Source organism: Varroa destructor, unplaced genomic scaffold (genome assembly GCF_002443255.2).
Source record: "Varroa destructor unplaced genomic scaffold, Vdes_3.0 BEIS01000006.1, whole genome shotgun sequence".
Classification (NCBI taxonomy): Eukaryota; Metazoa; Arthropoda; class Arachnida; order Mesostigmata; family Varroidae; genus Varroa; species Varroa destructor.
In genome coordinates, this window is record NW_019211459.1 from 22,972,206 (window position 1) to 22,999,942 (window position 27,737).

General features: G+C 42.5%; 1 protein-coding gene and 2 long non-coding RNA genes across 13 annotated transcripts; 2 read left to right on the forward strand and 1 right to left on the reverse strand.

The window, feature by feature from the left end:
- Positions 1–151: 151 nt before the first annotated feature.
- LOC111253492 (proton channel OtopLc-like) lies at positions 152–27,408 on the reverse strand. Of its 8 annotated transcripts, XM_086973672.1 has the most exons (13): positions 26,643–27,408; positions 26,417–26,524; positions 11,409–11,570; positions 10,835–11,023; positions 9,628–9,872; positions 9,119–9,251; positions 8,254–8,500; positions 7,713–7,867; positions 7,179–7,395; positions 6,622–6,831; positions 6,273–6,428; positions 5,193–5,536; positions 152–4,803 (listed from the first exon to the last, which is right to left on the reverse strand). In XM_086973672.1, the coding sequence occupies exons 3-13, from the start codon at positions 11,529–11,531 to the stop codon at positions 4,534–4,536; spliced, it is 2,289 nt and encodes a 762-aa protein (XP_086829798.1). In that variant the 5' UTR covers positions 11,532–11,570; positions 26,417–26,524; positions 26,643–27,408; the 3' UTR covers positions 152–4,533. The 8 variants fall into 8 exon arrangements, with proteins under 8 accessions (XP_086829798.1, XP_086829801.1, XP_086829797.1 ...); XM_086973675.1 differs by lacking the exons at positions 26,417–26,524; positions 26,643–27,408 and adding an exon at positions 14,287–14,434 and having other exon boundaries at positions 10,841–11,023; XM_086973671.1 differs by lacking the exons at positions 26,417–26,524; positions 26,643–27,408 and adding an exon at positions 14,287–14,434.
- LOC147755000 (uncharacterized) lies at positions 4,006–7,541 on the forward strand. The gene is made up of 2 exons (XR_015316143.1): positions 4,006–4,311; positions 4,493–7,541. It is a non-coding gene; the product is annotated as an uncharacterized LOC147755000 (long non-coding RNA).
- Positions 12,444–22,901, forward strand: LOC111253496 (uncharacterized). Of its 4 annotated transcripts, XR_002674689.2 has the most exons (5): positions 14,437–14,576; positions 15,927–16,011; positions 19,164–19,779; positions 20,337–20,396; positions 20,766–22,901. It is a non-coding gene; the product is annotated as an uncharacterized LOC111253496 (long non-coding RNA). The 4 variants fall into 4 exon arrangements; XR_015316138.1 differs by lacking the exon at positions 20,766–22,901 and adding an exon at positions 12,444–12,582 and having other exon boundaries at positions 14,433–14,576; positions 19,164–20,566; XR_015316137.1 differs by lacking the exon at positions 20,766–22,901 and having other exon boundaries at positions 14,450–14,576; positions 14,825–16,011; positions 19,164–20,566.
- Positions 27,409–27,737: the final 329 nt, after the last annotated feature.

Here is a 27,737-nt window from a genome sequence, read left to right on the forward strand (position 1 = left end):
CAGAGTTTAGTACAAATGTTAAAGCTACGTGTAACAGTGGAGAAATAGAAATTCTTCGTCTCAATAATATAGCATTCAACCAACATCTGAGTCCGTATTTTCTACGTCAAATACGTGATCTCGGGTGAACCTCCAATCAACCACACGAATATAAAAACATACTTTTATTAAGATCAAATAGCAATGTATATGTATAATCTCCATGTATCAGGTTCAGGTAACAGACGAGCTGAGCTGTTATTGGCTGTTCTATGGTAAAAACATATTATTTCATCAATTGTCACTCGATTATTATATGTTGTCGACAGTTTTTCGTTGACGAAACCGCGCTGTTTTTTTTTTCTTACGCAATTTTACTTTTTCTGTAACACCCTCTATATAAATGTGTTGATTGATGCGATCGAAAAAAATTGATACAGTTGTTTAAACATATAGTCAGCCAATGGCGACCGATCCGAGCTACAGCAAACGCACAGTAACCAGCACTCCCTTCATTCATCCTCCTGCCTGTGGTAGGATGTCGCGTTTCTGTCGCATGCCCTGCTTATTGCCACAGTGAACTTAGCCGTATTTAATATTGGTCATCACCATAGAGGATTTGTACTTAATTCCCTTCTATCTTTTCCTAACGACGACTATTTTTCCTCGATCAGTTTCAGCTATCAATAATTTCTCCTTTAGCAACCGGAAGCGACGCGCCTCACGATGCTTAGGAAAGGTCATAAGTGAGCCTACCTAACGCTAAAATACCATAGGCCACAGCCGTCTGGATCCAGTAAGACCCACGAAAAAATTTTTTCATGACCTTGCTGTAATTCGTGTGGCAACAGTTTGACACGATGATGTGTTAATGAACTCCGGCTGTTTGCTTTTAGTGGATAGGCCAAACACACATCAGGGTTCCTTTTGCGCTGAATGAGGAATAGGCCAGATGGAGGACATATATAGACACTTCTTTCTAAATATTCAGAATGTGCGAAGTCTCTGTTTATGACCCACCTGCGGCACAGCATAAGCAGTTCTGTGAGATGCAAGTAGGCAGCTTTGTAGGTGCTGGGCTTAGATATCGTTCGTCGTCTGCGTATTAGAAATCATCATATGGGTATTTCGTATTGACTCTAGGTGTACTCACGAGATCCGAAATACCTGCTTATGAGAGGTACTTGGCACAAACAGTCGAACTTTTGGTCAAGTATTTCTATTAAATTTCTGCAGCAAAAAGTAAAAAATACGTTTACACACCTTCTAAATGTATTCGTTATGTGAATCAGATACTCTATTAGTTGTCTGCAAATTGTGCCGTAAATTCTTAATGTTATTAACTCAACTGTCTCTACCGGCTGTGAAGTTTAGATGACGGTCTTCGAAATTTTCGACCGTTTTTAGGGGACTTCTAGTGGGACTTTTTAGGGATGTTTAGGAAGGCTAACGCAGATAGAACAGGGATGATTATTCTACGCAGAACTGCTACACAACGATAGATGAGTTGGCCCGACGACAATATTTGTTGATAGCATTCGTAGTGTAAATATCCTCCACATTACAGAGCCCTGTCTGCATTTTAATAAAAAAAAAAAAAAAAAGAAGCTGGTTACTATAATTAAAGTGATGAAGCCATATACCCATTCGTAAAAACGAATTAAAAAACGGATCGAAAAAAGGTTAACGAAGGTTTGCTCTCCTTAGTGTGACACTTTAGGCGTCTATATGTTTGGCATATGTGCGTCGATCGTAGAATCACAGTGCGCCATACATCTCAACAAAGTTTTAGCCCATTTATTAATTTATTTATTCATTCATTCTGCTGTGATACGTGATGCAGTGTCATTTTGTATCATTCGTACCACATATTTCGAAGTTAAAACGGAAATAAACAGTTGTCGTACTTGGACACGTTCGGGCGATAACTTCATAATACGACCTGCACTAATAATAATTAGATCGGTCACTGTCGTCAGCTTCGAGTCGACCTTGACCGAAATCTCGCTAGGCCGGCTCTGTTGGTGGCCTGCCTATTTTAGCTGAAATTCGGAGAGTAATGTTTGGCTTTGGCCTTGCCCTTTCGGCAAATGGACAATTCACACTTGTTGATGCTGTTCCTAAAATGTCACACAATTAGTTTAGTAGCAATAGATAGAAATTTAAAACGAGCCTTAGGTTAGGCCGTTAGCAAAAATACGTATATTATATTATAATATGTGTATATGTGACAGAAGTACACTGTATATACGCCCCATGTTTTTCTGCAAGGCAAATTATTGAAACATACTACATATAGCTAGTGCCATCTTCATAATACAGCTGTGAAGTCCTTTTTTCTACATGACGGTATTTACGCTTTGTCAACAGAATCTGGATAAACATTCACAAGTCGACATTCTACGCCACTCTCTCTATATATATCTATATATCTATATATATATATATATATATATATATCGTGGATGTGAATTGCAATGTCTTCGTAATAACTACGCTCTCCTAAGCAGTGGGGCTCGCTCGGTGATATCACTCTTGTTACTTTGGTTGGCGCACCGATACATCTAACACAACGCTTATGTTAGGAAGTCGTTTTATGTCATTGGAAAGTTGAGTCTCTACCTCAGTAAAGATTTTCTTCGTCTATGTAACATAGATGTACCGTGTCTTCACTGAGATTGATTTTTGGTTCGAGGTCAAGCATTGTTGTGTACTTCATTTGCTCGTAGAGCATTGTCCACCTTCAGTTTTAATCGGTTAATGAGTTTGGCTCTCGAGCTCTAGGCTACCGTATTTATACTCAGGAAGTAATCAAATCAAAATTGCTTGTTAGTAACTCAAAGTTTTTGACGCTTAGCTGGTTGGGGACCTAGTCAACTTCTAGACCTTCCTTTTCGAAGAGCCATTTTCAGTTTATGTTATTATCTCGAGAGGGGCATTGGAATGATAGTCGATGACAAGGGTTCGTATTCACTCTTTGCTTTTTGCATTCGCCATACATCGTATTTGATACCGAAACATCTGGCGGCTTCAATTCGCATTACCTGATGTAACAGCTGGAGTTTACTTTGTATAGAGTAAATACTGCTATATTTAGAACGAGCTTTATCCGACCCGTTTGCTGAAGATGGAATCCAGTTATTCGTAAGTCGTCTGCTTTCTGTTCCCGTTCCGTCTCATCGCATATATTAATTAATTAATATTTGTACGATCATAGGTCAGTGAAGGGAAACCCAAATGCTATTCGGGTATACCCGCAAACAAGCACACATACGCATACAAACACGTTAACCCATTCAGACAAATCGACACCTCGTACAGCAGGTAGCAGGTCCACACAGTGACGATGTGGATAATAATAATATATATATACATAAAGCCCTTGCACACTGCTATATTCGGCAACTGCCAACAACGGTGTAAACATCTGTCGTAGCTGAAACCGGGCGGCAAACCTGTGTTTACTTTGTATAATGCATGATGGCTTGCATGGTGTCGCTCTGTGTCATTGTAATCCTTATTTAAGACATGTCTTTAGTCAGAAACAAGGGTCTACTTATCTGCACTGATTAAAACGACTATGCAATCTGTCCGAACGCAAGTCTCGGAGCGTCGCGAAGGCAGGGTGAAGGTGACGTTTACCGATACGATCACGTTATCCGAAGCAGTTGCTGATGTCTTCAGGGTCTCGCGTTGCACCATATCGATGCGGCAGACCTACAAGATACTGAAGCTGTAGTGAAATGAGTGGCCGCTTTGCATGACCATATTAGACACGCGGTCATTGATGTTTGAAACTCTTTGCCAACATCGCTTACGCTACAGACAGCAAGAAGCGGTAAAAAAAGCTAGTGCGGTTAGGTAAAGCGTCATGGCCGTTGTGCTCCAGTAGCGGCGCTCCTCCACTCCGCTATCCGTAATCCATCTTCTAACCTAGGTGGCGCTTTGAGATAGATATGTACGGCAGTGGTGAAAGCAATTCAAAATCTTGAGTTAATACCTCATCTTGGAAGGAGACAGAAGAATTGAGCGTTTTGCCTGTTGTGTCTTATTATGTTTTCTTTTTTATTTCGTACTATCTCGTTACGTCGAATTCAAGCAGACGAACTTTAATGCGTCTGCCTGTAGCAAAACCTGTTGTCTGCTATTCGTAACCCTCTTGCTACTGGCTGATGTAGAGCGATCTGCTCGTACGGTATTTACGTCCATATGTATGCGAGCATCTGCGAATCAACGTCCGCACGTGGATGGCTCCACTTTCGAAAAGAGTATGGATCATGCTTTCTTCCGCGAAACTGATATAGCGCGGAAAAGACTATGCTAAATTAATAGGTGCAGTATGCGATTCCATTAGCGATCAGCACGGTTACTGAGGTTTCTGATAAGACACGTTCCAAAATGACGATGCGTTCGCCGTTGGGATGATCATACTTCTGCTGTTTTATCCTGCCCCGTAGTATAATCAGAGTGATCGTTTAACCAAAGGAAATCTCCATGTCCTCGCTATTTTCAGAACGACGTGGACAGATTTGAAGATGTCGCTTTGGGCAAGGCCTAACCACAGCGAGCTCGCGAGCGTCGCCAAGCTTCAACGAGGAACACACACGAATGGAACCGGTAGAAAATGACTAGTGGCGTGGTGACGCGAGCAACGATAGCCCATGTCAGCGGACCGAACATCGATCGAGCGACTTCATTGCCGAGATAGTTTTGATTGGTAAAACTCTCCATGAGCCAGAGGACAAGATTAGCAAACACCAGGAATGTTACCACCTGCAGACCCTTGCGGCAGTTTTTCCGGTCGGCTTGACGGGTGTCGAGCTCCTGTAGAAAAACAAACACAACTTTTTTTTTGTTCAAAACAAACAAGACGGCGATCTCGGATATGCTAGGCCAATATAAATGGCAAATAGTCATTGTAAGATGATAAAAGAACAATCTATTTTCAAATATTCCAAGATGTCACGCATATCGGTATATTTGTCTGATGGTTCATTTATTTAACTAATCACACTCGTCTTATTTATATCTGACGATCTTGATGTACAGCTTTCCCCTGAAAACGATCGATTGAGATTCAGTACCTAAATATGCAACACACGAAATTCTGCTCAACACGGTTACGTGCGCATAAATTCGAAACGAACTCACCCAAAATGAAGCTATTAGAATTAAAGTTATCAAATTCAGTCTTGTTAATAGCAGTATCCTACCTGCACAAAAAGGCTCTGAGTCACTGCGTGGAGCAGCATCGCTCCACCGTCGATCAGTAAGAGCGCATGCGAAACATCGTGTATATCGGCCCCAGCCGCAGCCGCAGCGCAAGCGAAGGCTGCATAGCTAAGAGTGGCTAGCACGCCAACCCTGTGCAGTAATCCGGCCAGTGGCGCACTGCATGAGTGGCGGACACTCAACGGAGAAATCTGTATCAGTCCGAGTAAAGAACCCGCGGCTGATAACGCTTGGATGACCGCGTGCAATACGCTAGTAGCCACAAATGTATCTGCCTCGAGGCCCTCCTGGCTCAGTACGAAGTATAAAATGAGGACGATGATGCCTGTGAAAAGATGGGCCGACAACGAAAACAATAACCACAGTACGCGTAAATTTCTAACAATTATTAAGGAGAGAATATAAATAGATAAACAGGTCTGTTGAAATGGCACAGGTAGGGTATATGCCGTGCATTAACGGGTTTAAACCAGCTGTTTCCCGGGCATTTATAATCCCCAGGTAAAGCTTACGGAAATAGAATAGACCATAAAAGGTGTCGCATTTGTCTCAAAAAGGCAAAAATCCGATCAATAGAGACGTCACACTACAATGTCGCAAGGGGGTCTGACCGAGTTATCAAAGCCCAGGATTATTGATGTTAAAAAGGAGATAGCCGTTCACAGTTTATGCCGTTACATGTAACAGTTCGATCCTTGGGTAGTACGATAACAAGTCTTATTCGATCCGTTCTTATGACCATCTCGTACCGCAACGATAGAATTATTCTGAATTAGAGTTAGTACATGTCTAATAACATCAATAAACCTTGGATTGTGCCAGGAAAGCTTACCACTAGTTTCTCCCTGTACAAGAACTCCTTAACGCCGGTATTCCAATTGATAAGACAGTATTTGTAAAATATTATACAACACCATTCTACTCAAATACCTAAATGTACTCGACCGGTTGAGACGTAAATCGTACAATGCTTGATGCGTGCAGTATATTCGGAGCGGGAACAAGCATATGTGAGATAAAACGTAAATAGGACAAGCTCGTCTTAGGCGCATAGCATTTACCGGAAGCGAGCACTAATAGTCCAAGGAAGAGTCCTTTAGATCCGCCCTGGCAATCAGCGCCCCGGTCCCTTCCTCCGCGATTTCGTAGAGTATCGTATGAACTTCCTGCGGAGCCATTTGTCGGGTAGGTGCTCACGGTGTACAATTGGCTGCAGCCTATGATCGAATGACGGTAAAAGGCAACGGACGGGCATTAATGGACCATCCTAGCATTTTATTACGTACCCGTTTACCTAACGTTCCTAGCGAATTCTGTGTTTTGTTTGCCTCCTAGAATGTCTCATTCGTAGGCGGAAAAATGGAATATGGGTGTGTCTCCTATTTGACAAAGTCACCCATTTGTACGTACTTTGTTTTGTGCAGACACTGTGGTAGCTATCCCATACGACGTATAGTACGGCAATTGCAACGACACAATACTGAGCGATAAATGGAGCAAGAAAGGGTGCCGCACGTTGCCAGATATGTCCCAGGGTGGAGTTACGCAAGCAGTCATCGAGGCTGAGGAACTTTTCTGTCGAAGCTCCTTCATCAGGCTGCCATAGGCAATCCTTTGTTACTGTGGAAAAATAAGACGAGAAGAAAAATGATCGTTACAAAACAACGACCCCAATCGTAAAATAGGAAGTCAATAGAATCTAAAAATTACTTCAAGCCAAGCAATTTTCTTTCTAACGTTTTCCGACAATGCGTTGTCCACGCGGTTCCGGGTAATACGTTAATAAAGGATTTTAAGCCTTGTTACTGAGCCTTGTCATAGCAACAATAAAAATGTTGCCGATCCTAAAACTGACTTAATCCTATGGGCTGATACATATATATCTCTAATGGTATATATATATATATATATACCATTTAACGCGTTTCTTTTTTCGCTTGGTTTACTGCCAGCCCCCTGTTACCTACCAAAGACCTGGTGGTTGCCAGATTCGTCAATCGCGTGTTCCCTGTGAACGAAATCAGCCGGAGGCCACACAATACTAGTAGCGTATTTACGGTGCGCTCGAGTGACTGATTCTTCATATATGCCCCATAGCATTAAGCGGAACCAGACGGCAACGTTTGTTGCTAACAGGTGCATCAAAGCTATGTGCCGAAGGCAACCCAGGGTTTCCGAGGCCCGCTAGAGTTAAGTTGGAAAAAAGAACAAATGTTGCAGAGATTTACTTTAAACGTACATACACATAGAGATGAGGTGTCGAGGTAGCGAATTAACGCAAGTACCGACTCAGTGGAATAAACTTTGAGACAGATTTGATTGATGATTGAGTCGAGTGTCTTTACATAGTCAAATCGTAAGTATTAATAGAGACTTTGGAGACGTCTCGCTAAATCAGTACTATACTATTAGAGATTTTTGTGTATAAGTTGATATTCAACAGTATAGCAGCTCTTCTATTTTCTACTACAAAACCCAAATTTAATTTTCATTTAGCTTGCCTGAACGTTGATGAATAAGAAATGCATCTGCATAAAAGCAAACGCGGCAAGCAACGCCGGTGACGCGAGATTAAGCAGATCTGTACAGGGCGTGTGCAATGTGATCACGCTGCTTAGTTCTAGACCCACACCGATCAATGTGCCTAGCCCGAACACTGCAAAAAAGACGTCAGAAACGTTTCGTTTTGACCTAACGTAAAAAACGTGACAGGTGGTGCTTGAACCAACTGGACAAAGACTATAAGGAAGCACTGCTTGCAAATAGAGTTCTTGGTAGACTAACGTAACTTGTTTTCAATCGGCTTTTCTCTCATTGATGAAAGTACTCCTGGATCACCACAGAATACTTCCAAAGTTACCAACCATTATAATTAATTAATTAAGCTTTTACATATTATTGAACCGACTAAATTTACCTCCAGTAGATATTGTAGAATTGTATTTTGCTATAAGCTGAGTAGGTCATTTTCAGAATGCTAAAGTTACTGCACACCTTGTGTTTAATGACTGATAGAAATCACCAGTTTTTCGCGTCACTTACCTAATAAACCCACTCGAAGATAACAGCTCACTTCTACAGGACAGGTATAGTTCTTGCGGGTTTCAACACCACAAGTCGTTCCGCGATATGTGCCCGTTGCCGTCTCAGCGTCGGAAAGCGATGATGAAGACGATGTCGCTGAGGAAGACGGACTGCTAAATGACGGACACTTGTCCAGGATCGACGAGACGTAAATGAACAACAGAAATATACAGGAACCGCCAAGCAAAAACGCGTACAGGTAACCCTGAATGGAATGGGTCGGCCATGTTTGAAGTAATGTTAGAATTAGTCCAAACCAGGGTTGAAGGTAAAAGGATCCAAGGTTTAGTGAATGAGACCGCATGGTAGCCGAGCAAAGGAGTCTACGTCAACGTAACATGACGCACTGATGTTGGAACGCCCCAAGGAAACATTGAAGTGCGTGTTAAAATAATAATAATAATTGTGCTATATAGATTAATTCAGTAGCGGCAGTAGTAGTAAACTTAACACCAGTCTATTTGCAGAAATTAGAAAGTTTAGGTCAATATTTCCAACAAAATGTGTTGACGGCCTGAGGCAATCACTCTACAGTATAATTCTCGCTGTAAAATGTCTCTGGTAAATAAATAAAGATTCACGGGCACCTGTATTTACAACGGACTTAATGGATTATTCTGTGCTCAATCATGACCTTGACCTCACAACTTTGTTTTTAACCAGTCTGTTGGAAAGTAGCGTTGAGTTAAGTTTGTAGGCTTAATTCTACAGCATAATCAATACCTCGTTTCAACAGTGTCGAGCTCTTAAATCTCATGGGATGCCATGTTTTTTCTGAATAATCACTCGAACAAGGCGAGCACCCGACCTGTGTGCGACTTACATGGAAAGACAACAATGGCATAGTATTGTCCATGACCTCGGTCACCATGAGTGTGCATGTCACAACAACAATCAGCTGGCCGTACAGGCTCGATAATAGGTTGCAGGTGTTCCATTTCAGGCGGCGGCGTCGACTGAAATACGAATATTGTAAATTAGAGAAAGCACAAGTGACCTTAAATGGGACCCTGTGTAACTCGACGATGAAGTTCACTGAAACTTTATGAGACATTGGAGAGATAGATATTTGACACTATCAAAGAACTACTAGATTGCGTTCTGTTTTAGCCATTCTTTACATGCCTTATATACGTTGTTTGGTAGCGTTATTCAGGAAAACTACTGTTATATACATACAAAGCAAAACAAAAGTCTCTCGGCAGTTTGTAAGTCATTTGACGATTGTTCATTTTATTTAACAGGGGATAGGCAGAGTGTAGCAATAGATAATGCATTCAACTTCAGCAGACGCAAGGTCTCTGCCTTTCTTATCCGTCTCGTATGCGTTACCTGAACGGCTTATGTAATGAGCTGTTGGGTGAAGTAATAACGTCAGTGCTTTTACGATGTACGTTTGAAGACATTGTCGGCTTTTCAAACGATGCCAAGGGAGCTCCTGTTGCGGAAGTAGACGGCGACCGCTTGACTGTTCCGGCTCCTAAAGAGACATTACTCGGCGATGAGTTTGCACCCATCGCCCCACTCGGAAATGGCGGAGGAGGCGGCGGAAACGTGGCTGGCATTTCAACGGAAGCCTAGAACCGGTGCCGACAAGCGTCGAAGAGCAAATAGCACGCGGGAAGCAAAAAGCAATGAAACGTCAGACGAGCAAACAATGGGTACGATACGTTGATAGGTTACAGGCATAGGGGATACAGGCTCCATTAGTACAGAGTTCGGAGCGTCGAAAAAGGCAGCTAATCAGCTAGCGGCGGTTTACTGTTGCCGTCGACTTGTCATCTAATCATTTGCCCTTCCATTTGGACCATTGGGTCCCATGGAGGACAAAGCTTTACGGGATCTCTGAGAGCGCGTCGATAGAACAGCTCGCTGCACTCTTCTCGTGCACCGGTGAGCTGAGGTAGTTCATGGTAAAAAGAAAAAAAGAAAGAAAAAAGGGGACAGCGATAAAGAGAAGAGGGGAGAACGTTTCATCTGCTAGGAGGGCGCTCAATCCGACACGGCGTCGAGTAATCGCACCGCTAGGGTTGCCAATACAGCCGAGTATAGACTGTAGATCATACTGGGTATATAGCATATTATGGCAAGCGGTAACGCGCCATTTAGACGTCCGCCAATCAAGCACAATGGTCGGCGCCGCCTTAGACCAGCAGAAAGCTAAAAGAAAGTAACATTACGTCGAGCTAATAGACTCGATCCTTTTGGATGCCGCCTTGAGATTGTTGGATTTGGGGTACCTATCGGCCAGATCTAGCAATGGAACACGACATGACTGGCCCTTGACAGACTGATTAATTGTACGGGATACGCGACTGTAATTCAGACGGTTTGAGACATGATGGATGCGGTTGGGAATCAATAAAAAAAAGTAAGACGGAACAAAACAAACGATTAACGGTGGGACCGTTACCGACGAGATAGTCGATACCGGCCATATCAGATACCAAGTGTGAAAGTAAAATGCATCGTTATTATCATCATCAAACCTAATTATATGCAATGTATTATATAACCCATCTCGAGGTATCCATCTCACCATCACCTTCACAGTCATCGCGATCAGTGGCGCCATTCCATTTCTCTTTATACGTTTTAAATAGCTTCGGGTGCCATTTTCCGTTCGAGTGTACCTGTTTGTCGAAGAAATTGACCCAGCTATAAGGCACACGTACCAATTGTAAAGTGCGCAGACTGAAGCTACGCAAGCGTTACGTAATTGTAAACACTGGCAGGTTTGCGTTTAATCGCAGGTGCAACAACAACGGCAGCGGCGGCGGCGGCGACGACGACGACGACAACGACAACGACAACGACAAGGACGAACGATTATATCGAGCCATGATATGCTGCAGAATGGGAAAGCCTGTACGATCTAGCATCCGACACCTTTGACCTCGACATCTATACACCCCTAAGAAGAAGAACCCTATTCCGTAAAGTGGTCCTTCTCTCACGCATAGTAACGTAAATGTAAATCGAGCAACTGTGCTAAGGAATGTGTGTGGTTATCTTAGTTGCTTTCAATGTCAGTCAGAAAAGGCTGAATTCATTAGTGGTGAAAGCATTGAGGATAGATGCTAATGGACGTTGATATGTTAGGTAGAACCCACCTGGGTTAGGCGCTGACGGCGTCGGTGAGCTGCGGGTTGACCGGCGAGCAATGGGTTGCGAAGGTGGTCGCCTTCTGATGACGTTAGTTTCGGGTGCATTAGAAGCTTTACGCGCAGAAGCATCTAACGTAACGTGGGGACCACCGCATCAGGTTAGTGCAGCTGTTACAGACAGAAATACCAAGAAAAAGGAGAGATAAACAGACAGAAAAGGAAGCATCGCAAACGGCGACCAGGAAATAGGGCCGCCGTCCGTGAGAAACGTATTAAGTGCAACAAGAACAACGGCATTGCCTTTGATAGGGCTAGATCTCAATCCAACAAATTAAACTGTTAGCAAGCGATCATTATATTAATCAGAGACAGCTGCGCTTAACAGTAATTGAAGCTTGATAACGGGATAGGCATTATCTATGAATAGAAAATAATTCAATCAAGCGTAACTGCATTTCTCTGTTCTGAAGTGAAAGAAACCTCGGACTTTTCGTGCAGTGACACTACCAGGGTTATCCTAATCCGAATGAGAAAGCGATACTCGCGCCCCAGAATTAAACAGTATCTACGCTACGGTTCTTAAACCGTATCCTTCATGTTAATTTTTTTTAATTTAATTTTAAAGCATATTCTTCATGTTAGTCTTTAGCGTGTTTGAGCGTCTTTAGATTTTTAATTAAGCCGTTGTGAATCACGATAAACTATTATATATGTAGATGTGCTAATCGTTACTGACCACTAATTAAAGTCAAAGTATATGAAGCATGCAAAGAGAGCCAAAATCGTCAGGTCGCTTTAGCTTCCGCTATCTGGTGGTAACCCCGGTAGCTTTCGTGAAGTTAATCGTGAAGATACTGAGTCCTCCTCACAACATATATGTAAAGTAATGTCCCTGAGTGCCTTGAGCTCCGCATTGATACTGCCGGACATGAGTTAGCGTTCTGCGTTCCACATGCGATTCGTATTTCGCGCCATAATTGCAGACGGTTAATTGCCAGCTCTCAGGAAAGGAGGCAGTCTATTATTTATGAGTAAGCCGCCGCCACCAGCGTCACCTTGCATGTGCATGTCAAGCACGCGTCGTTCGCGTAGGTTAAAATGACTGGTGGTATCCTTCCCATCTAACATGGTAGACACATATTGTTTCGTAGAAGTCGTATAGTTTTTTCAACAAGTTCAGGTACTTATTATTATTATTACTACTAGATAATGAGTTGTTGCTCGCTTTCATAATCGCATAAGCATCGAAATGTTTCAAAAGCTTGATAGGCTGGAGACAGCGATCAAATAACGATATGGTAAACGCAGAAGTACAAAGTACCGATACATAGCAAGGGAGATATTACTATAGGAAGGTAGGCGTGCGCTTTGGGCAGACAGACTGTAGGCTGGGCAGGATTTGATTCGATAGAAGTACTATCTACAGGGTAATTATTAGCGTGGCTCCTTCGAAATGAATTGACTAGATTTACAAAGGTGCTATAAAAGGACCACTCGTCGGCATGCTCATGGCGCTGCTCTGCAAGCGATAAGTTTATTCCTTATTTGGACCGATCTCGAAACCTTAACACTGATCTCGATTTCCGAAGAGGCTACCCAAAGCCCGTTTTATTTGTTAGATCTTTTAGAAACGAACTATCCAGTTTGTGCTGATTATTGAAATTAGTGTCTTTTGATAATTCGGATTTTTGGGTTGTTTACTCTATTTGAGTATTAGTACGTTAAGGCGTGTCCACCCTAAAGCTTTTTTACGACTGCATTTGTACTCGTCAAGACATCTATATTGATCACGCAAATATTCCATATCGAAATAAGCATCAACATCGATTGTTTAGGTTTGTTATTGTAAGAAAAAACATTTCTTTTTTTCTCCTGAAATGTTCCCTTACTTGCAAAGAAACATGCTTATGGATATTATCATATACATTGCAATAACTTTGTTATTAAACACGCAAAAAGCGATCAGATGCAGTGATAGTAGAGCCCATCTTATAGTACTTATCATGGCCTGTACAAGTTGATGCCAAGAAAGACTCAATTAACTTAAAAAATATGACGCCACTGAAACACACATTGTTTGCTTCTAATATTTTTGCAGCCTACTTTTCATATAAAGCAATAAGCTTAGTATCGATTTTTCAATGGAGGTCTTGTCCATTAGCTTGCCCGTACATCCAGTCGTTATATCTTCTCCTTCAAACCTGAACATCTACTCGAGAAAATCAACTGATTAATTACCCTGTCGATATTGAAAAGAGATGCAAATGATAGTAGGAAATAGGTGTCAAACAATATTATGCAGTTTCTAAGGGCGTTTCTAGAGCCTCTAGGGACGGTTATACAAGTAGCGACCAGCTTAAGCTTTGCAAGATTGGCTGAGCAGTACCTTGAGCGAGTTGCGCTTGTATGCAAGCAGTGGTACGTCCTCTGGGGCTGGACTAGTTTGCCCTTCGGATGTAACAGCGCTTGCCGGACGCGCCCTATCACCAGCTTTGCGAAGTTCTGCCCTGCTGCTAGAAGTTGCGTTTGTAGCGGAAATTTCTGTTGCGACTGCTCTCGTTCTAGCTGTTGTTGCTGTTAAATTTTCCTGGCATGGTGTTAACGCAATTGTGCTTATGCTAGCGTCAACGGGGTCTGTGCTGGTCTGATCAAGTTCGACGGGAGGGGGACTCTGTGGCGGAGGGGGTTTTTGTGGTGTAGAACTAGTAACTGTTGGGTTGTTCGGCTCAGACAGCAACAACTGGGTCTGATTGCCCAGCGAGACAGTAGTCTCGTAACTTTGATGGCTACTTCGCTGGCTAGTTCGGTTGAACTCCGAGTAGCTATGGGTTCGACTGCTAGTCGACTGACTAGTTGAGTCGTGTCGGAGCAAACTGGTCCTCACCGAAGGTACGACCTCAATATCGCCGCCCTGAATGGACAGCTCGTCCATCAGCGAGGCTGCTTCGTCCAAATCCAAGCTCTTCCGAGACATGTTGTACGAAAAATCGACACTTCTGATGACGACAGTGTTTACTCGGGATTCGGCAGCTCGAAACGGCAGTGGCGTTGATCGAAGGACTTGAAGATTGATGCGGGTTCAAAGAGCAGGAGGCGCAAAAAACAGCGAACGAACTTAAGCAACGCGACACTGAAATCGACGACAGAGATAATATAGAGGCACCATAAAAAAAGGTATGTTAGACAAGATAACAGCGATCAAAGCATTTCGCTTACATGATACGGCCTATTTAAGGCCGATCTTACCACAACACTCTCAGTAAGTTTTAATGGTTTATCACTTGAAGAAGTTAATTTGTTGCGGCTGAATTGGTCATCGTACATTTAGACACTATATGCTCTTGTTGTCTTTCTTTTCAAATGCGTTAAGAATTTGACTAAAAGGATCATTATTCTTCAATTTTTTTGCACTCTCATATTAGATGAGAATTCTAGAGCTGCTGTAAAATGAATATCACGGACTCCGACTTCCACGCGACAGATGAATTCGGTTTAAGCCTTTCGCAGTAGCTGCCGATCTTATTTGAAGTTATGCCTCATAACAGAATGTCTATAAAAGTTAATCAATTAGAAGACACAATATATTGTTTTGAGTCTTTGACCTCGTAGCTTGTAAATTCGGGTAGTCGAACCATATCTTTAAAGTGTCAGAAATCTGAAATCAAAATCACTTCTAGTTAATAAGCGGGCGATTGCTGTTTGTAGAGATAGCCCATCAATACCGTAACTAGGTTTCCCGTTCTAGTATTCTTAAGAGAAAAAATGACACATTTCCTAACAGGGCAGTGTAAACCTAAATTCCTTGTACAATTATTTGGAAAAAAGTCAATGCCTACAAATATCCGCCTTAATCTGTAAGTAACTATTATTAATCCGGTTTACATAGATTTTGAACAATGCAGCAGAGAACACTTCGCAAGTACATTTATCCTTCAAGTTACGGTAATGGTTAAGGGCATCATCGAGATACAAGTTTTACCACGACCATTTATTGCGTAACTGAATAACATTGGCCAGGCATATACTGCAATCACTCACTCTAGTTCATTACAAAGCCAAAACTATTCTAGATCTAGACTTAGAATCTATATCAAGAACGTGGGCTATTCGCGCGATAATATAGGTTCTTTCAAGGAGAACGTAAAGGTCTAACAGATCCTTTCATTCGGTTGCGCGCTTGAAAAAGGACCTCGGAAGAATATTCTATTAAATCTGTCGACGTGAATTTTTAGGTCAGTTGCTATGAATCCCTTTAGGGCAGTCCGACCGTACTTGGCAAATGTTTATACGTTCGCCGATCAGACCGTAGAAGTGGTGAAATCGGTTAGCGTGTCTAGTCAGTTGATCGGTTTACTAATAGGCCTGACAGTAGTGGGTGAGCGGGTCGATGGCCTTAAGGCTGAGACTAGAAGCATCCTCCGACATTCAGCTAGCAATAATATGCTCACGTCAGCTGACTCAAGCAAATTTGAAGCTTTTCTTTAGCTTCCATGGCTTTCTGACGAGATCTTGCTAAACTTCCAGGACACGACCGGCAACAAAGTGCATTGTTTGAGTTCACTCAGACTGAGGAAGATAGTTCAGCACTATCAATACACAACATAACGAGGTAAATTACTCAGTTCTACTTAATTCTTGCAAGCGATTGACTTTATTATTGACGATGTCGCGATGTTTTCCTATTTTTTTTAGCGTTCTACACAGAGAATGTCTGTTTTTTCACAAGTAGTACTTGCCTGTGAGGCACCCATCTAATATAAATAGACGATTTCCAGGCAGTGACTATTAAAAGTTTAATACCAGATGGATGTTTCTTTTGGCGTTGCCGTCAGCGGTGTGCGATCACAGCGACGCGTCCTACATAGAATTTTCTTATTTAATTATGCGTATTACTGCTGTCCGGAGAAGTAATGTCAACAAACAAATCAGGACCTTGTTTCAGCTAACGAGGCAAAACATCTCGTAATGTAAAGCGAAAATTAATAAAAACGATCGCCAGATCCACCACTTGATTACACTGTCCGAACGCTGTCTCGTATTCTAGTAGTACGGCGCATCGAAGGAGTGAACAGAAGGGCGTAGCCTATACAAGGGCACAGAATTTGTCTATGCATCTGCCTCTCGATAACACTGAGCAGAATCGATGCTTATGATCGATGAAAGATGAAGAAAATTTCAATGATTCCCTCACAGATCTCATTAACTATTTGCCAAGACATCACATTATCTAGCGATGTGCCGATGTATCTGGCCGTCGGTGTCATCGCTAAGAGTAGATCTAGCCTAATAAATAATAAAACGTTTTAAATCGACAGCATTCGTTACGAAGTGAAACTCTATCGCTGTTACATAAATCATTCTTAGGTACCATTGAAGACGTTATAAGAAATTCATCTTCATATTGCATTAATATAGATGAAACTAGGCCGAGCCCTTTTCCGTCCGTACAATAGGGCAACAGGGGCACGAAACAGGTGTCAAAGACCTTGTCAGTCGGTCAGTCAGTGATCGCAGTTCTTCGTTGATCGCTTCGACTGAGATAGTTTTTTCGTAGCAACGAACTGACGGACGCGCTTTCTCGCAGAACTCGAATCTTCGATCCGGAAATGAAGCGTGCAGGCGACAAATTCGCTGGTGAATCTCAGAGCAAAAAGGCGTGTCTCAACGTCGCAAAAAGCGTTCATATTCTGATCTTCGATGCAGATTCAAAAAGGAAAATGCATCAACAAATACCTTCTCGTTAAGAGATATGGGTTTGTACGAGTCGATTGGCCTTTTCCTAAATCAGCCTTTCCTGAAAGTGAACCGAAAAAAGATGAAAGATTTTTGGCTGGCTGGCTGGCAATGCAAATCAAATCAATATATCTAACCGAGATTCCGCCATGTTCGATTTAATAGTTTTAACACAGAGTCATTTTTCTCCATTCAAATCCATACAGATAATTACATTATGCTGCGGTTTAATAATCATTTAAGAGAGTCTGCTTCCGCAACGCAAAGGTTGCCCATAACGTCTCTACCTTTTTAGGACGCGACCCAGTGCTTCATGTATCGCTCATCTAATCCGAAAGGCTACGTATGCGATAGGGAATGTCTAATTGGTTCCTAGTTGCGAACGTAACAAAACGTAAATACAAGAACAGATCGAGTGAACGGCGTTGAGGGCAACGAGAGTACTAAAAGTGAAATGAGGTAGAGCTAAATACTGGAACTAGAGCGGTAAATCGTTGCAGATTGTTTTTCTCGAAATCCTTTTGCGTACTTCTGAGTAACAAGACTCATCAACAAAGATCGACACCAGCGTCACAAAACGCTTGTGCCAACATTTACTCATCTGCGCATTCTAGTTCAGCGATCTCTCGTAAGCATTCATTGGGAAGCTCGCAATATCGTATATTTTATTATACGTATTGCGGAATTGCAACCGGTTTTTTTTGCTCAGATTATAATATACAGGCCCGTAACGTTATTTGCCAGAACGCCGTAGGTAACAATTCTTATCTGGTTCTATCAGCGCGTTATGCGTACACGGCTAAGACAAGCCAAACTGAAGAGGTTCTTCAGATTTCCACCGAGAGAAACGCTAACTAAGGCTGCTGCTATTACATGTACGACTAGAGTTGCGCGAGGCTGGCGCTTCGGCTTGCGGCAATCTGTGATTTACAGTTGTGCACAAAGTACGTACATAGATTTGTTCTTATTATTTTTGTGACTATATATATTATTCTTTCTGGTTAATTAGTAAATAGTTTAACAGTAAATAACAGGGATCAACATTATTGGTAAAAACTTTCAGAGTCAAATAGTTCTCTGGTCAGATTAGGAACGAAGTTGTATGAGTGGGATATCATAGGTATCGTGACATGAAATAGATACGCAAACCTCGTGACATTATTTTTTAGATTTGAATTGAACATAATGAGATGTCGGAACGCCTGTAGTGTTATGGCAACGTTGTTTACTGACAAAGCTTGTTGAGGACTTTTCGTTTTACCGTTTTCAACGTAACGTCTTCATCACTAACTGTATGTTGCTGATCTATGATGATGTTGTAAGCTGATCTAAATATATCGTGCCCCAAGCGAGCTCTTTCGATAAATTTGTTATCTGATCGTTCATATTTAAGAGATACCCGAACCTGTCGGAACAAACTAAGCAAACGAGTGAAAAATCGAAACACGCCACCAAATGCACTGGCTTCTAACAACTTACGGTTTTTAGCGCTATAGTGATCTTAATAAGCGTTCATGTTATCTAAGTAATTTTTAATTTGTACTGCACACTGCATAACGATATCGTGTGTAAAATGTCCAATTATACACCTGGCCTTCCTGTATGTCTCATGCATCAGTTTAGCTGTCTTGCTTAAACTTATACCAGCCTATAGTTAATGAGAATAGGTGTCATTGCCTCATTATTATATAGCGCTCATGTGTGTCCATATGTTGTTAAGTAAAGAAGAAGCATTTGCTTTATAGGGACACCAAACACCAGTCCGGCCTATTAGAATTGTAAAGCAAATGTCCTTTAGCAGATTAGGCCCTGACCGCTTCATCGACAGACATATTGTCGGCGATACGCAACTGCTATACTGTAGAGAGCGAAATAATTAGAGGTTTTGAATATTGTGACCACTGCTAATTTGATAAAGCAATGTCGAAAGAAGCGAAAGGCGGACTGTCAGGTTCAACATGCAGCTGTTTCACCGCTTCGAGACCTACGAAATATCTCCGTAATCTGTAAAAATCGTTGCTTTTGCAGGGATCGGACGACGACAACACGTGCTGTTCCCGCAGGACGGACACCACGGCCTGCAATGCCGCATATATTTCAATTCAGCAAACTTCCCTTTGCTGTTCCTCTCTCTGTGATTAGGCAGTGAAAGTTTTCTTTGCCTAGAAAGTCACTTCGTTGCAGTAGTATATGTAACTGACTCCACTGATATATATATATATATATATATATATGTGGCCGTGTGCATAGGTGTTTGATAAATCTTAATTATGTAACGTAGAACAGCCAATGACTGGCAGAGGGAGATACAAAGTGTTCTCACGTTATTCTCGCTTTGGCGTAATACGAGCTTGCTACCCCACAAGCTAGACAGTTGCTAGGCTTTATGAAATCATTTTTTTCTTTTCATTTTTTGCCACCGGCAAAGCGTACTTTATCGGAACGTGAACGCTTGCAACAATCAGCAATAACAAGAGGCCGCTCTGTGAAGATCGTTTGGGCAATCCCGGTGCAAATGTTTGGATTTGCTTTCCGTTTTCTTCGGACTCCCACTCATTGATGTACATATGTACCAGTGACCAACTTCTTTACTAACGAATGCGCAGTTACCTTATTGCAACTACCTTACGTCTAGCGCGTGAAGGTAAATTGCCCAGAGCGCTACAAGAACATCATATTTAGTTTAAATAGCTATTGGGAGTACTTATTGCAATGGTTCTGGTATGCGATTCTAGGTCGTGCTTCAAACATGTACATACGAACAGATTTCATTCATATTTCTCGCATAATGTGCAGAAAAAAAATAAAAATTACAGAAATATGCGTAGCGTAAATATAACTAAAATGATTTTTGTGGATCAGCATAGTCTGGCTTTAGCAGACATACATTTATTTACCATTGAGTCAACAGCCAAACGTTTATAAAGGTTGCATTCAACACCGTCTCCATTTATACATGCTCCTAGGTTTCTTCCTATTGGCTGAATTAGCACTATTTTGTACTTAGCTGTTCCATAATGTGACAACGCTAGTTACGTCAGTAGAGAATATCTGTAGACGTTTAATAAGCTGGTTCCTAATAGGCAGTTGGAGAAATAGCAATAACCATATGCTTGGATGGTAGCAGTAATAAACTGGAGCAAAACCATTATTAAGTAACTACCCATTTTAAACTAACAAACAAGTGATTGCCCTTGACAGAAACCCGGGCGTTGTACATAAACGTAAAGCGGCTCACAAACTCAGCGGAAAGATCAGCAGGTAAACTGATAGGTCCTAATTACATGCTAGACTCTTGATGCAGTATCAAGAATTGTTACATGTCTCCTTGGACTACTGGCAAAAGCTCAGCTATTGACGTAGTTAGAACCCGCACGCACACACACACACACACACACACACACACACACACACACACACACACACACACACACACACACACACACACACATAGAAACATATGCATATATGTATATACAGGAAATTCGTAGTTGCGCAGACATGTAACGTGTTCTAGTATGTCTATAGCGATGTAGATGCCTTTCGGATTGTAAACGGGGAAGAAGCCCTGTTTACGGTCATGTGTGTACCGTTTAGATACTTTTTCTGTCTATCTTTCTGTCATCATAGGTAACTACAACGCAGATGCACAGATACAAGGAGTGCATAGCAGAATACACAACGACGTCCTCTAACAACAGAGACAAAAGGAAAAATGGCAGCGATCATTGCTTCTGTTGACCGGGCTTCAGGCGTTCGGTTGGTCGTGGCATCAGGCAGTATCCGATAGCCGTGTTCCGCTTTCCGTTAGTTTCGTCCACCTTGTGATTCATTCATTCATTGCTATTTGCTCCAGTCCATCATCCATCGAATTTTCTTCTTAAGGGTTTTTTCCTATACCAGTTCCACATTTCGTCCAGAGCAAACGTAATAACTCAAAGGTCTTCCTCATGCTTTTCTGGAGCACTGTTTCCCTCCCGGCTTTGTCTACGTTCGTCTTCTTTATGACAGCAGCAATTGATGAAACAAGTAGCAACATAGTTTACAGCTCCGTTGTAACTCGGACATCGTTCAAACTCCGACAACGACAACTGTATAGTCAACACAGCCAGTGGAATCGGGGCCTACTTATTCGTTGTCCTGTGACTGTGGCAAATACCATTGAGCTCGCACTCAGCACTCATACGTGGCGGAAATGACAATGGGAATTGGCACCATCAGCGGAATAGTCAAAGAAAAGAAGCGCCGGTAAACAGGCCATGCCGATCGTGTCATTGCTATAGCAGTCCTACTGGCTATACCAAAACATTAGCAGTTTTAGTCCATAGAGGAAGCAGTCGTGGCGACCGTCGATGTCGACGAAGTTTCATTAGAATTATCGGGCTGTCGCACAACGGAACTCCAGTACGCTCGCCGATCACCGGGCGGTCCCATTCCCACTTGATGGTCCACGCGCTGTGCTCCAACCATCGTACTGTTGCAGCCTTTCGAAGTGGCACCCAAGTCAACATCAATGGATGGTCGCCCACCGCCCTATATAAGGAGTTCCACAACCGTTAAATCGACTGCGCGGCTGGAGAGTTCCTCAGAGCTCACGCCGCTGCTCGCCCCTTGCTTCTCCGTCTCCGGAGCAATGCCTGATTCTCTCCTTCTCTGACCTGATGAGTGCGTTGACGATCGGGATGTGGCGCGATGGCATCGTTTCTGTGATGCTTGTAATGAGCGCAGTGTTGCTCTCCACTGCTCCGCTCCAACGAGCCGGGTTCGCTGTACTGGCAACGACAGCGATCGATGCCATTGTAGAAAGGCGTCGTGGAGGACGATGACCCATGATTACAAGCGCTGATGCTGGCGATACTGCTATTCTGATCAACGGACCGCGGCGCTTGTTCATCCGAATGAAACGTTCCGACGCTGCGGGCGATGTCAAGCAACGCAACAACGTTAAAGCATCAGGGTCTGACTCGGATACGACAACTCACTGAAAATTTTACGTTGGCTGCCGTTACGTGACTAGAAAAGCACCAGACAAGAAGGACACTCCTCCAACTGACTAAAGTGTACGGTGAAGCGTCGTCGCCGCCGTTAGACAGCCACTGACTTCTGGTCGAAACATGCTGCAAGCGAGGGGCGATCGTGGGCACTAGATCAACCGACAGATATCACCGCGAATATAGGCTGCCTGCCAAGCAACTGACGCCTAGGGGAATGGAGCCGACAGTCAAGAAGGCAGAGCTATTCAGTATATAGCGAAAACGAATGACGACTGCATAGGGGCTGAGACGGTTGCTGGGCAGGATGTTCACATACAAGAATACCTCCTGTCGTATTGAATTCGGCATGGGAAATCGTATTCCTGTAAGGTTTGTTGTTTGACGTTTTTCCTCCGCCTAAAACACGGGACGAGCTTGCAAAGGGTCTAGCCTGACTGAAATGCGATGACCGCCTGGAGCCATTGGATTTCACCCTCAGTTGAGGTACCCGTTACAAACGAATCGAGGCATAGGTAATTACTAAACTTTAACACATTGAAAACTGTCCGACACGACATTTAGTTATGATGCTTAATCTGATCACAGAATAAAATTAGTAATTCAACTGGCCTGATCAATAAAAACAATGTGAAAAACAGAAGGTGTCCTTATTCCCCAGCTAGCTAGATAAAAAAAAAAAAAAAAAACAAAAAAACAGCAACCAAGAGACAGACGCATACGTCTACTATCTCACTGAGCATAAAAACTGTCTCGTTCTATTGAGTAATTATAGATTAAGCAATCATAATCTGTTAACAGGCTTCAAAGGCTAATTATAAACGATTGGAGTGGCTCAATTATGGGGGCGGTTCTGTCGCACGTTCAATCATGATAGCGTATAGCAATTTTATACTATATGCAATCTTTACTTTCGGCGTTCAGGCCAGGTCTAGGCTAATTTAGCTTTGCTTCACCTATTGGAAATAACTGCATGTAGTGCTTAGGGGTTGTTTACGACAACAGGGGTTGTACGTTTCAGGTTAATACCGTAATTTAAGCTCAGCTAGTTTTTTTTTTTTTTTTTTTTTTCACATAACTATGTGGACATGTGCATAGACAAGCAATAGAAAAAGGCACCAGGGTAGATACACACAAAAATTCGTGTAGATAATTAAATATTGGGTAGTAATCGGATCGAAGTTAACCATTCATTGACGGGGTACACTGCCTCGTCGACAACCTAATTATTTTTTTTTTTACTGGCTTCGCCCAGTTCTAAGTGTTATTCACAAGGAAATTAGGAAAATAGGCATGTTAATTACATTTACGTGCTTCGAGGGTGATTATCTGTAAACGGCTGTCAAGGGTGCAGCATGTTTCGTCGTAACGTAAAAAAAATGTCATATCAATAAATGGTTTCCTACGATAGAATAGAATTGAACATAATTCAAGCTGGAATACCGGTCGTTACGTGTCGTGTGTACCTATTAGTAACTTTCTCCTAAATGAGGAAAACTTTGACAGACTAATAATTACGTATTAATTGGATGCCCGCCCCAGAATAGCAAAGGGCAATGGTGTAGGAAGCATATGCGTTTTGCAATTTAGGAAACAACGTACGTATTCTTTCGTTATACACGGCACGCTATAATATCGAGCCGATGTTCAGCGAAAAAAAATAATGCAACGTATAGAGTATTCAATGAACAATTTCCTTGGTTATTATTAACTTTCGCTATATTTAACGACCACTTAACTTCGGCGTCCTCAGACGACATTTTGGAGTTGTCGCGTTCGACCGCGCCCCAACGTCTACTTTTCGTTGACCCCTGTTTGACGACAGTCCTCCATGTCGTTCTTGTGCTGGCCTTACCCTATATTTGCACCTCCATGCGATAACCGACAAAATTTCCTCAAGTCGAATCACTCGCGCTACGATGGCGGTTTTTTCTACTGAGACTAACACCGCCTTTGTTCACATCGTTAGCGTCGATCACTTCGCCTATTGCTCATTCCGCCGTCCACGACGTAGTTGACCCAGTCTTTGTGGTTCCTCATGTGGGTGGGTGTGTGTGTGTGTGTGTGTATATGCGTGCGTACGTGCGTGCTTGCATACGTATGCGTGTGAAATACGTCTACATGTGAAAACGATGATACGGAACGCATGAGACTAGGAACAAACTACTTGAAATACTAAGTTGAACCTTATTTCGATATTTATTTAGCATTGCCCTTGTCGTATATTTGTACGACAGCTTAACAAACTATTATCGATCACGTGTGAATTACTGCCGAGTCTTTTAATCTAGATATTTGTTAGCTTGTATATACGAATATGGTATGTGCAGTATTATTTACAGTTTGATAAGTAAGACGATAGCGAATTGTACATTTTCGATTTCGATGCCGTTACATTTATTGACCAGAGCGTTGACAATCCAACTAGACTGACGTATCACGTTATTCTATGCTGCAAGCGACCCTGCTTTCAAAAGTCTACGCAGTATCAGATTTATCTCTATCCGAAATTGTATCAAAAGTCACGTGTATATCCATACGTGACGTATAGCAGAAATAGTAAATAAACATAACAGGATAGGCTGAAGTAAACAACAGCTAATATCGTCACTTCGCACAGTGAGAACGGTTCAATGAGTCAGGTACCTGCGAATTTAATATCCTGATAGATAGGGATTAGACCTAGCTGCGTCTCTGCCCCGTCCTGCTTTTTCGTATACGAAAGTTCAGAAGTAAAAATGATTCTGACTAATCAACAGTACGTATCTCCAACTGACGGTAAATAATATATCTGCGTAACTAGCTCTTGAGGTGACCGCTGGCTGACGAATCAATCACAAAAAGCGGGGTGAGACGGGGGAGATTGTTACTGTGGCCAGCTTCGACCGCTTGCATGATTGTATGATTGGACCGGCGTTTACTTAGTGTTCTTCAGATTGGACCCTGAAGTTCATCAAGAGATTAGAGGTTTATCGTACATAGGACAGGATCGACAGTCTTTATTCATGTATGAGTGATCTAAAAAGGCAACTACAGAAAAAAGGTCCACTTCCACTGATAAGGTGACACTCGACCTTTTATGGCTTAAGTAATGCATGCTCTACCGTTTAGACATTCTAGTTATTCGTTCGTTAACTCCTACGAAATGGGTTCGTGTACTGAAGTGTAGAACAGAACAGGGTTACGGTACAGAGAGTCAAACTTGAAGTTCACATTAGTATAGACCGTCGTTTGCACAAATTTCAGCATCGATATCGTTGAATAACACTTATTGATCTCATACGATATCTCAACATGGCGAAAAAAAAAAAAGGGCATTAACGTTGAATGTAATGCCTTTCCAACAGCCCGTGACGGAAGTGCAGCGCAATCGGCTTGGGGAAACGGTTTGACCTCCTAAGACATCTAAGTTTCATACTAAAAATGTTATATCGTATTGATCGCGATAAGTTAGGCAGCAAGCACAACTTGCATACGTCACTAACCCAACACGGTGACAACGTTTCTATTGTCAATAGCTAAAAACTATTAGAGAGGTATTTCACGTTAAGCCCAGCAGGTTCATAGCATAGGTTTAGATATCGGGAATGCACAGACTGGGGCATCCTAATTTACATGTCTGATCTGAATGCAGAATACATTAGCTGAATTTCATAGTTGCTATTGATCGCAGGTTGAGAAATGATATTAGCGACTGAAACAGTTTAATGGTGAGGTTTATCTTGCTACATAAATGAAGCTTATCGATGAATCTACTCGCGGACCTCTAGCTTTAGATGCCTTGGGTCGAAATGATACATACGAGCTTCTGACATCAGGTCATCAGATTTCCGAAGTAAAAGCAAATTGATAAAGTACAGGTTTGCAGTTAGAACAACACAACGTTGAAAACTACGCCCATGAAATTGCTAGCTGTTTTTCAGAGAAAGCCTTGAGATAATGACTTAAAAATATCTTCATATGTTTGGCATTCTAAAGCAGTCAAACAGTGATCAGAAGTTACTATTCCGTGTGCGGTTTGTTGCCACGTTAGAAATGTACGCGGCAAATGCTCGAAGTCGCTTCAGCCGACCCTGAACAGATGACAATGGCGAAAATGGCTTTTAGAGTGTACATATTGTTTCCTAATTCGAGTCCTTTTAATCTGCGAGTATTGGCTTGTTTTATCACTCCTAACAATTAATGAGGCTTTGTCAAAATACGTTAGCATGTGTAACTTGGTGTGTGCGCACGTATCCTGAAAAGCTAACGCCACTTAAACAGGCCCAATCATAACAGGAAGGGACTTACCGAAAAAAAAAAATGTGATATTAGAATACAATCCAACCGAAAAGTATCGGCTGACGTCTTCTCCGTTGATCAGTAACACTTCACTCTATTCAGCCGACTATGCCGATCCTGCGTCCGTGTCCGTACGTAGTCCGTTCACGTTAAAAGAATCATTTACAACTATAATTAGCACATAAACGTTTTTCACTGGTATGTTTTCTATGTAAAGATCTTCACCTTGTCTTACCTATAAGTGACAATAAAAGGAAGGCTCTGGTCTCGCGTTGAGTGGCCACACTAGATTGCACTAACTAGAAAACTCAATACTGAGATTCAGCAGGTTTAAACTCCAGTAGGTTTAGGCGCCAATAGTACGCAAGTGGGCGTGTTTTACTATTAATTTGTACTTGATTATTTTTTTTTTTCGTTCGTGCTCTCTTTGGCAGTCTTTTTTCAATTTGCTTTTTACCCTCTCAAACGTTTTCACTTAAGGTCAAACGGAACAGGTGGCGATGACGTGGCAATGCACTGACTATAATCCGCAAATTTTTCATTGAGGTTGGCTGCGTGCACAGCTTCACCAGACCAACTCTACTCAACGAATTTCTTGCTCTTCTCTCTAATGATTTTAGGTGATGTCGATGTTCTCGTCGATGTCGTAATTGTTTTCTTCACTGCAGCTATGTTTATGTTTGCTTTGGTCAGATCCGCTGTTTTGGGTTCTAGTCTGGAGGTCAGGTTTTATGGCGCGGGCATCAATAACCTGGCTAAGTGTTGATAGCGGTAATCGTTGTTCCATTCACACACTCCCATAAAGCGTACACAAAGAGCCGTCGCCAAGAGAGCCACTCTGCGGAGTGGTATCGGGTGAAACGCTACAATCAGAGTTACTCGCACTGGCGGCTGCTGGGCCCCGCTGGGTGTGGACCGTCGCCGTGAGGACGAGCTGGCGCAAACGACGAGTCGCGTACATAGGACGCCGCCGCAGTGCCGTCCCGCGTTGCGGCTGTAACTCTCGTGTCGGCTTAGCTGCCTACCCTTTCCACCGTTCACGGGCTCCCTTTCTTTTTAAGAGTGGCGATGATGTTTCGGACAAATAGCAGTAGCAATTGTCTCTCCTCAGCATCCCTTTCGCGGCGTCGGACTGCCTGGCTGGATGACTGCCAGTGGTACTTAGCACTAGTCCACTATTCGACCGCTGCGCGAGGTCATGGAAATGGCTAACGGCGAATGCGCCATCTGCTTTAATAAGAGCAGCGGCATCGATGTCGACAACAGCAATCGCTATCGTCACCGGCCCTGCTAGTCCGCAACTTACGCTACTGGGTGCGGGCAAGATCCT